Source organism: Ostrea edulis, chromosome 8 (genome assembly GCF_947568905.1).
Source record: "Ostrea edulis chromosome 8, xbOstEdul1.1, whole genome shotgun sequence".
In the NCBI taxonomy this organism is placed as follows: Eukaryota; Metazoa; Mollusca; class Bivalvia; order Ostreida; family Ostreidae; genus Ostrea; species Ostrea edulis.
In genome coordinates this window covers 63,758,750-63,768,901 of record NC_079171.1, presented here as the reverse complement: position 1 = coordinate 63,768,901, position 10,152 = coordinate 63,758,750, and the positions used below count along the sequence as shown (strand labels likewise).

At 39.8% G+C, this 10,152-nt stretch overlaps 1 protein-coding gene across 2 annotated transcripts; it reads left to right on the top strand.

The window, feature by feature from the left end:
• The first annotated feature begins 5,447 nt into the window (after positions 1–5,447).
• Positions 5,448–9,910, top strand: LOC125662729 (uncharacterized). 2 transcript variants are annotated; one of them, XM_048895057.2, is made up of 2 exons: positions 5,448–5,693; positions 7,080–9,910. In XM_048895057.2, the coding sequence occupies exon 2, from the start codon at positions 7,101–7,103 to the stop codon at positions 8,640–8,642; it is 1,542 nt and encodes a 513-aa protein (XP_048751014.2). In that variant the 5' UTR covers positions 5,448–5,693; positions 7,080–7,100; the 3' UTR covers positions 8,643–9,910. The 2 variants fall into 2 exon arrangements, with proteins under 2 accessions (XP_048751014.2, XP_048751013.2); XM_048895056.2 differs by having other exon boundaries at positions 5,448–5,755.
• The last annotated feature ends 242 nt before the right edge of the window (positions 9,911–10,152 follow it).

Below are 10,152 nucleotides of genomic sequence, written 5' to 3'. Positions count from 1 at the left end.
TGTTCAATTTCTTTTTGTCGTTTTTTGGAGAAATTGTTTGCTTAATGTAACCAGGTTTTTATAAACCCGTTTAAGACGGGACATATCGTATTGCGATCGTGTAAGTCCGTCTGTCCCGCTTCATGCCCGTCCATCCCGCTTCATGCCCATCCGTCCCGCTTCCTGTCTGTCCGTCCGTCCCGCTTCATGCCCATCCGTCCCACTTCATGTCTGTCCGCCCGTCCCGCTTCCTGTCTGTCCGTCTGTTCCGCTTCATGTCTGTCCGTCCGTCTGTCTTTCCATCTGTCTGTCCCTCTTCCTGTCTGTCCGTCCGTCCCGCTTCCTGTCCATCCGTCCGTCCCGCTTCCTGTCCATCCGTCCGTCCCGCTTCGTGTCCGGCTCATAACTTAAATACTATGAGACCTAGAATCATCAAACTTTGTCAGCTGATGCATCTTGGGTAGAGGGTGTGGGTTGCACTTTAAAATTAGGTCACTGTGACCTCCCATAAAAAGAACTATGTTTTAAGGGAGGTAATCCCTACATATGAAAGAGAGTAATGCAGTGTAGTAGTTGGGCATTCTGCCACTACTATTGATATGTTCTTTTTACTTTGCGTTGTGTGGTTTTTTTTTTAATGATGATACGTGTTATGTAAAGTATTCAACCCTTTAGATTTTTCCAGGTAAGTTTGAGTCCGCCTAGAGTGAGGCTAGCAATAAAATAATAAATAAATAAAGTTTTAAACCTTTAATAAAGTTCAACAATTATATGATAAATACCAAAATAATAATCCCGGGGAATGAATGTGGCTTGAAAGAAAAATATAACTAAATTGGAAAAATAAAGAAACAATAATCAAAAATACAGGGTGAGGCAACTCCTGATATTTACCTTGTTGCAAGGTTTGGCTCAGAAAAAGCCCCGAGCACGGTTGTGCTCGGGTTTAAATACTATTCTTAACAAAAGAATGAAAGTAAAAGTTACCTGTAATGTGATTTGATAATAAATTTAGAAGTAACCAATGAAAAGTTTTGTAATAAAATACGTTTGAAAATAAAAGATAACTCTCTTCCTGTTTCATGAAATAAACAACTCGAATACGAAGATAGGAATTTACGTAGACAAGTAAGTAGAAAATAGTGAAATGGAGATAATAATTATAGGTTATAGACTTTGTATGGGAAAATATGACGACTGAGTTTTTTGGCGCGTAGACGGACCGAGCTTGCGAGGTCCGTCCGCGACAAAAATCGAGGTCGTCATATTTCCCATACAAAGTCTATAACCTTTTTATTATATGCTTTCAATTTCATTTAGAAACTAACAATAATTTTATTTTTAACAATAACTTTATCAGTTTAACTGAGTAAAAGATGAAAAACACGAAAAATTTGAAAATTAACGGCGTAAAATTTTGATTGTGACGTAATGTTTGCGGGCCGGGATGTTTCCGGGCATATATCGTGTGCAAACTTCCACCAGAGTTTGTTTGCTCACAAACCAAACTCTTCCACTTAGGCATTATGGGATAGCGATTTCTTAGGCCGCGTATACTGTGACGTCACTGTAGAATGACGAAAAAACATAATGTCAAACGTAAACAACTTTCAAAACAAGAACGTAAACATCAAGTTCATTACTTTACACAATAATGTGAACAGAGTCTCCATACTTTTTAAAGATATTTTGATCATTTTATGTTTAAAATAAAATCCATACTTTTATATTAATGCTCTTAATATTAATATCTTCAAACTTTTAACTGCGAACTACTTCTTTAGTGTAATTTGTCTGCGTGATAATCGCGGACTCACAATATACAAATCTGTATATTGTGGTGCGTCACAGGAGAGGTCTATTCGTAGGTGACGTAATGAGGCCTCGACGGGGAGTTTGATATCGTGTGATATATGCCCGCAAACTTTTAAAGAAAAAAGAAGAGATGAAATTGAAAGTATATAATAAAGACCGATACTACCACAGCAGTGACCCTATTCAATAACTCAAGAAATACACAGCTGCATAACAATATGAATCATTATTTTGTTTCTAACATGAATGGTATAAATATATGCAGTATTGCAAATACTTAACAAGCACAACAGATAGAGGAATTGTCTCGTGGGATTAATGATCTAAAGTCATGATGTTTCTAGGAGTCTAGTTGTACATACAAAGAGACAAATTATGTCTGTCTAAGATTCCATTTGTCCTTTGAGAGTAATGATCTAAGCCATGGTGTTTCAAGGAGTTAAGCTGGGACATACTGAGATCATTTTGATAAGAGTCAAATTGAATTTGTCCTGTTGAAGATTAATTAATGAATAATATGTTTTACGGCGTGACCGTGTTTGAGGGCGAAGCAAAAAAGTTTTGACATTAGTATCTATATCCAAAACAGGACAAAAACAACCCGAAGTTAGCACGCGGACGGAGCTGTATCAAAGCATCCTAATTTTTGGACATTTGATCCACCTGTATATTGAACGCGGGAAATATAACGCAATTGATGTAAACAGTACATTGTGACGTCATATTCAGCGTCGTTATTTAGCAAATTTACAAACAAAGCGTTTGAACCACAACAAAAAACATGGCGTTAATCGTGGAGTGATTATATATGATTAAGAAAATAAGATTTACATGCTTTTACGGATTTTATGTGTAACATCTCAGAACGACGTGAACTAGGGTAGACGAGATTCAAAATGGAGGAATACATGTCCACGCGCTAATATTCGAATCGACGCCATTGGTACCAAACTTTTCAAGTTCCATAGGTATGGTTTAATTTTTCATTATTTTCCTATATTTTCCTTTTAAACATGTATATATGTGTTACCTATAGGGAGAGCTCCGCTCTCACGGCCCTTCGGGCCGTGAGAGGGCTTCGCCCTCTATAATGTAACAAAGCTGTGGAAATAATTCGTCACTCTTAATTATGAAGCATTTATCATTAGCTACATGTAATAAAATGCCACAAAGTGGTCGGGTATATGGTTTTGCCCTTGTCCAGCCTTCCGCGACACCCAGTTTTCCTGACTTTTTCCAAACACCTTGAGATGTTGAGTTGGTTTTTTTTGTAGGCAGGTGTATATTGAGGAGTTACAGGTCGAGTTTGAGTTTTGTTCCGGTCCGTTGATTTTTGATGGAGTTGTGCCCCATTAACGTAGACATATTACTGTTACGACCGGCTTGTCGGACTTTTTACTAAAGGCCTTTAGATATTGAACTCAGGCTGATTTTTTTGTAGTCAGGTGTATATTGATGAGTTACAGATTGAATTTGAATTTTGTTCCGGTTCGTTGATTTAATACCACAATTAATGCTACACATCGATAAATTTCCTACATTTGACTGTACTGCAGGCGGGGGCATTCGTGTCGTGTCGACACATCTAGTTTGAAATGTAGTTGTTTGAACAATTCAAAAGATATCTTGACAAGTGAATTGTTGTTCCAAGGTTAACAAGTGAAGCGGAAAGCTGTATTTCTTATGTTATCTTTATTGCGAGAGTTATCGCCCTTGTCATTTTAATTGCTTATTAGACATACTCAAATAAATATTTCATGATGGTTAGTTTTGAATTAAAGTACATACAATTATAATCATTGTGTGTTTCTATAGTAGATTCTATAAAGATTAGTAAGTTTGGGTATGATTAGTATTTTGTTTTAATTGATAAGTAATTATACACTACGGATCATTATGGTACTGCGGATATATAGGATTCTGCTAGACGATGGGTGCTAAGAAAAGATCGGTTCTAGAGGTAAAACTCGACAAACCCTGTAAGGAACGTATAAGTGTGCGGACTTCCGTACTTATATTGTAGGTCTTAGTAATAAGTGTGCGGTCATCCCTGCTTATTACTGCCAGAGTGTGTGGTCAATCCCTGCTCTGGATTTGGCATCTCATAGCTACAAGTGTGTGGACATCCCTGCTTGTTGCTGCGCAAGATCAGGTGTGAGGACATCCCTGCCTGTCTTGTGGTAGAGCTGTGGTGTGCGGACATCCCTGCCAGTGTCTCTGATTAGAACCGGTATTTATATAGTGATAGGTGTGCGGTCAACCCTGCCTATCACTGCGCAAGGGCAGGTGTGCGGACATCCCTGCTTGTCCTTGTGGAAGTGCGCTGGTGTTTGGAATTCCCTGCCAGTGCACTTGTTCGCTACCAGTCAATGGATCCTATATAGGCGCAGTACAACTGATTAAGTCTGCGCATTGTACATATTGCAGCATCTCAGGGCTATCCGTTTCTATCACGGGTACGAGCCCGCGGGGGTTCACAGGCAGTGACCTCCCTTGCACGTTACACAAGATTGTACCCCATGCACGCTCCTCTGTGATTGATAAACATCATGTGTCATGGCGGTGCACCTCATTTAAAAAGTATAACGCAAGGGAAAAAATAATACAGAAATTATAGAAACACAATAGATTGAGTAGGAGGGTTTTCAAGGTCATTAGAAAAGAGGAAATAGACCTCTCTACAGAGAGGATTTTGTTCATTAAGATTCAGTTGTAGCTATAAATAGAAATGACTGAAATCATCTAGTCATGTAATAGTAGGGTTTTAAATCCCAGATTCAGGGGAAAATAGGGGATTTTGGGGGTCTGTCTGTCTGTAAAACTTTCATTTTGACCTTAACCATTTAATGGTTGGTGATGGAGTTTTCGTATTTCACATCTGTATTCATTTTGACAAGATCTTTCTTTAGGTAGCAAAATTCTTGTGCCTAGAGGTTCACCTTTAAAAAGCTTTAACATTGGCCGTATCCTGTAAAAGGTTAATTCTTGAGCTTTCATATTCCACGTGTGTAGTCCTTGTGACAAGATCTTTCTTTAGGTACCATCATTACTTTGCTGCCATACGGGCTGGCGTCAATGTTTCACAAACTAATCTTGTTGGTTTCTTTTATTTTGTTTTCTATATGAAACATGTGTTTATGATAGGAGTGTACAGTGGCGGATTTAAGGAGGGGGGCGCAGCCGGTGCGTCCCCCCCCCCCCTAAAATTTTCAAATTTAAGGTAAATTGTGGTATCTTGTTTAGGAAAACGTACTAAACGATAAAAGAAGCAATAATTTCTTCCACTCCCGGAGAAATAAATGACAATTTTTTTTTGGGATATCTTGAATGACTTTATTGGGAGAATTAAATTTTTTCCAAAACCCCTTAAAATTTGCGTCATTTTACTAATTTCACCTTATTGAAAATGATAGAAAATAGTACAAATGACTTAAATAGGAGACATATTTCAAACCCTATAAAATCTGTAAAATCCAGGAGCCCTAGACCCCCTGCCTCATAAGGTGGCGCCCCCAGTAACCGCAATTCCTGGATCCGCCCCTGATGTAATTATACACAACTAATTGGGTCTTTACGAAAGCCCTACACGACCAGGTTAGCTCGTCCACCCACGGCCTATCCCGTTATCTTTTGCTTCATCCATTCCTGAAATTAAAACCATCATAATTCATATAAGAATGGAGTTTGCTAACACAATATATGAAAAGGTGTACAATTTATGGATGTATAAAATAAAATTTCTCTCTCTCCAAATTTTTTAAACTATCCTGCCGCTTTCCGGAATCGATTCGTCAACGCTCCTGTATTTAGAATTCATTGTTTAGTGCATGGATACAATGTAAACAACGCTCCCTTTGGCGTATTTCATGGCTCAGGGCCAATGAATAGGAAAGTCGGAGGTAAGCGCACGATTAGCTTTCTTAAGGTTAACAAAAGGAGTGTACTCTTACACGAAATCAAGGTATGCATTCTTCTACAGGGGCGTGATTTTAATAATGCTTTAAACATTAATTAGATTCCATTCATACCCAGGTCCGTCGCTTTTTGACAATCGATATATTTGTACAGATATTGAATGTGAAAGGTATTGTCAAGTGCCTGTTTAAATATTACCTGTATTGGAGGTTTACTTGTGTTGGACGTTTTTTTTGGGAGATGTGGCAGCAGCACACCGCTCGGCTTTATGCATATCTATCTATATATTGTTATGGTATTATATAGAGTTTTAATGCAGACTTTTAAAAATCCATTTAGAAATGGCCAGAAAAGGTTTAAAAGATATTAAATAACTCATATAGTACGCATGCATATTTTGTTTTCAATAAATAAATTTTAATATTGCAGTGCACATGTATATAACCTTGATGTGGGTATGATCTGAATGTATACCTTAATAACGGTATTAGGGAGACCAGTGAAGTTGAAGAAGGAACTTAAGACATACCAAAATGTCCCTACGCGTACAAACAAATATTTTGAACATGCGTTTTAAAATCACCAGGTCGCGTGCAGTAATTCACAAAGTAGAGAGGATTTATTTTGATCTTAAACAAAATATCTTTGACAGAAAACAATGAATTATCTGTCCCCAGCTCGGCTAATTATAGCAAGTTCTGGGTTTTAAATGACACGCGGTGATCAGGTTCAATCAGATTAAAATAGACCTTAGTTTATGTGTAATTGAAATCCATACTTCAAACGCTCAGGGACTATAGTCTTAAGTGGAGGGACACACGACACGTTTGTCTCCCAGTAAAATAAAATTCCATACTCCTCGAGTCCTAGATCTTGATGCGACATTTAATATGATTAATTGATTGTGTGGGGTTCTACAGCCCCTTCAAGGACATTTTACTCATTGAGAAACATAGAGAAACACAGAACACAGAGGCGGATCCAATCGGTTCGAACCCGCGACATTTTATACTGTCTATGCTGCGGCGTTGTAATCTGACGGGAGCTCGAACCCACGACATTTTACTCGCGACTCTCTAGCGTACAGTTGTTCCAATTTTTAATACCTATTATCTATAACTATATTAATCATTTGCGGATCTAGAGGGGGTATGGCGATACATCCCCTTTGTTTGAGCAATCTTAACAAACGGGGGATAATCGCGATCGTTTGCTATCTTGAGGTTTCAACCACCCAACCACCCTTTTTAAAGTAGAAAATGTGCAAATTTGGGTCGCTCGCTCGCACCCACCCACCTTCTCCAACCACCACTTTCTGAAAATTTTCTGGATCCGCCTTGCGTATTATCTACATTTTTTTTTTATTGCAGTATGCGATGTTCATTTAAAGTATGTCAACCAGACCCAAAAGCACGCAGAGGGTGAAATCACAGACCGTGACGTTAAACACGACTGAATCAGATTCATCATCCAAAAATACACCACACACGAATTCCCAGCGGCGTGTGCGCCCCAAAACAGTCCCTGCCAAAACACAAAGTGAAAATGTCAAGTCCAGTCACCTCTCCACCGAGATTAAAAGTCGAATCGGTAACGGACAGTACAATCCGGACAGGAAACCGACCAGAGACAGAAATAACGGTGTCACAACAGGAACAAGTACAACCAAGGTTTTCACGAAAAGAGTGGTGAATGTCAACCAGAAAACCGCGGGGGCGGGACCCAGAGCTAGCGACGTAGACACGGGAGGACATACTGAGACAGAGAAAAGAGTGGTGAATGGCAACCAGAAAACCGCGGGGGCGGGACCCAGAGCTAGCGACGTAGACACGGGAGGACATACTGAGACAGAGAAAAGAGTGGTGAATGGCAACAAGAAAACCGCGGGGGCGGGACCCAGAGCTAGCGACGTAGACACGGGAGGACATACTGAGACAGAGAAACTAAACGTCACCGGAAACCAATCCTCCTTAAGTTCCCAAAAAACATCCAGTAACGAGGAATCGGAATATTCTACGAAACACGGACAGTCTCCGGACCGTAGTTCATACTCCAGTAGCAACGGGTCAGACAAGGTCAAGGTCAATGAAAACCACAGAGAAGAAAATGTCGAGGAACACATTATCGAAAACGTTTTTGATGGGCGATATTTTAGTTGTTCTGTGGATTCTGACGTCACCACTCCGTGGCTAGTTGGACTAGCTTACGTTAGAAGCGGTGACGTCATCTGTCTGGATTTAAATAACGAGCGCATTAAACGATTCGACAAGAATTTCAAGATGGTTTCGAGCATTGAGGTTCCATTTGATTGTTCTGGAATGACCATTACGTCACCGGATGAGGTAGCAGTCACGTGTCTGAACGAGATTCATTTCTACAACGTTGGAAAATTCGGAATGAATAGAACTGCAAGATACATCACAGTAAATGGAATGGCACATGGTATTGCACACGACCAAAACTGGTTCGCCGTGACGTGTGATATTACAGAACCGGAAGCGAGCACAATACGGGTTATTGATGAAACCGGAAGTGAACAATATATCATTGATCCATCAATAGTGTCCGGACTACCATTAAAGTTTGCATCATTTTTAACACTTGACAAATCACTCGATCGAATATTCATATCAGACTCTGCTCCGAGCAGGGTCGTCTGCATAAATTTCCGAGGAGAACCCTTATGGGATACTTCCATACCTGGTGGGTCACGTGATATTGTTTCTGTGAACGTCGACAATATCTTAGTGTGTGACCAGTTTAGTGAAAAAATCCGCCTGTTGACGAAAGATGGCGTTCTGAAATCGGACGTCATATCCGCAGAGGACGGACTTTGTAACCCGGATATCGTAGCTCGCAGACCAGGTTCTAATGACGTCATCGTATCTTATGGCGGTTTTGGGACTGTTGGGTTATTTTCCGTTCAACTGTAATGCGCATGCCGCAGTTAGATATATATAATGTAGAAGCTGTTATTTACCAAGAAATCAAAATGAGGTTATTGGGAAGTGTTACTCTAACAGAACTCCTGTGTGTGTCTGCCATAAATCACGGTGGCGAATCACGTGACTTTGTCACGACATATTACCCGGAAAAATGACGGCAAAAGTCAACACATGGGGAAATTTAAAAAAAAAAAAAATAAATAAAAATTCGACCGCCAAAAAACTGTTAATGTTCTTTGCTTCTTTTGCACCTAGAACTACCATTTTAGTATAGATTCGTTCCTTAGAAAATCCTTCAAATGTTGATTCAAGTTATGTGACAATTCGCTATTGATAAAGGTGTTACTTATTCATTGGGATTTTCCCTTGTGTTGACTTTCGTCGTCATTTTCCCGGGTGATAGGTCGTGCCAAAGTCACGTGATTCGTCACCGTTATAAACGTTCGTTTTAATGTACAAGTAACACGAAAGAAAAATATCACGTTTACTAATCGAACGTCACACCATCAATATTGAAAGCGAATAATGGGGAATATTATTTATATTTATGACGTTTTAATTAAGAATGTCATCATACAAGCAGGGCTTACTTAGTCTAATGAGAAAAATAATTAATCATGAATTCAAACGTCATCATACAAACAGGAATGACCAAGTCTAATTATTCAATTATTAATCATCTACTAGAATTTCTTTATGAACATTTCTGACAGAAAACAAACCTACCCTTTGTCATTACTTGATACGGTGTATTATAGGTCGGGGTAGCTCAGTGGTCAAGCGTTTGCTTTGTAACCTTGAGGTTGTGAGTTCGAACCCCGCTCGTGCTGTAGCCGCGTAAATCCCATGACCTTAACAATGGTAGTGATTGCTCTTTCGCCAAACACTCGGCATCTACAAGTGAGAGCCACAGGTCTGTCCGATGACCATAAAAACGTAGGTCCCGTGTCGCGGCAGGTGTTGGCACGTTAGAGTACCCTCGCTGCTACGGCCCTGCGCGCTAAACATACGTAGTCTAAGTCTGTGGTGAGGTCTCATTATAGGCCTAAGTAAAAAAATATCGACGTGACGTAAAACCCACAACTAGGCTAGCTTTAAGTTCCCCGAGACTGTAACACCTATTGAACTAGCGAGTTTGTGGTATAACACGAGAGAATGGATTAACAGCGCGGTTTGGGGTCCTGTGTGTGTGGCTTTGAAGGTAAAATACTAACCTATTGTGTTCAGTTCAGAAATATACTGCAATTATTATACTGTTACAGTTTTGTGTTGTTTTTATGAGGGACCTTTCATTACAGTTACGTTATATTGGTGTATTATTAAGGATTCGGTGTAAATAAGAAAGTGAAAATAACGTAGTGGCGGATCCAGACAGGTGGTTCCAGGGGTGGCGGATCCAGACAGGTGGTTCCGGGGGTTGCCCCCCCCCCCTTTTCGTCAGAAAGTTTTGCTAAGAAAAGGTCAAAATAACGCATTTTGAGGATGGACCCCCCTCCCC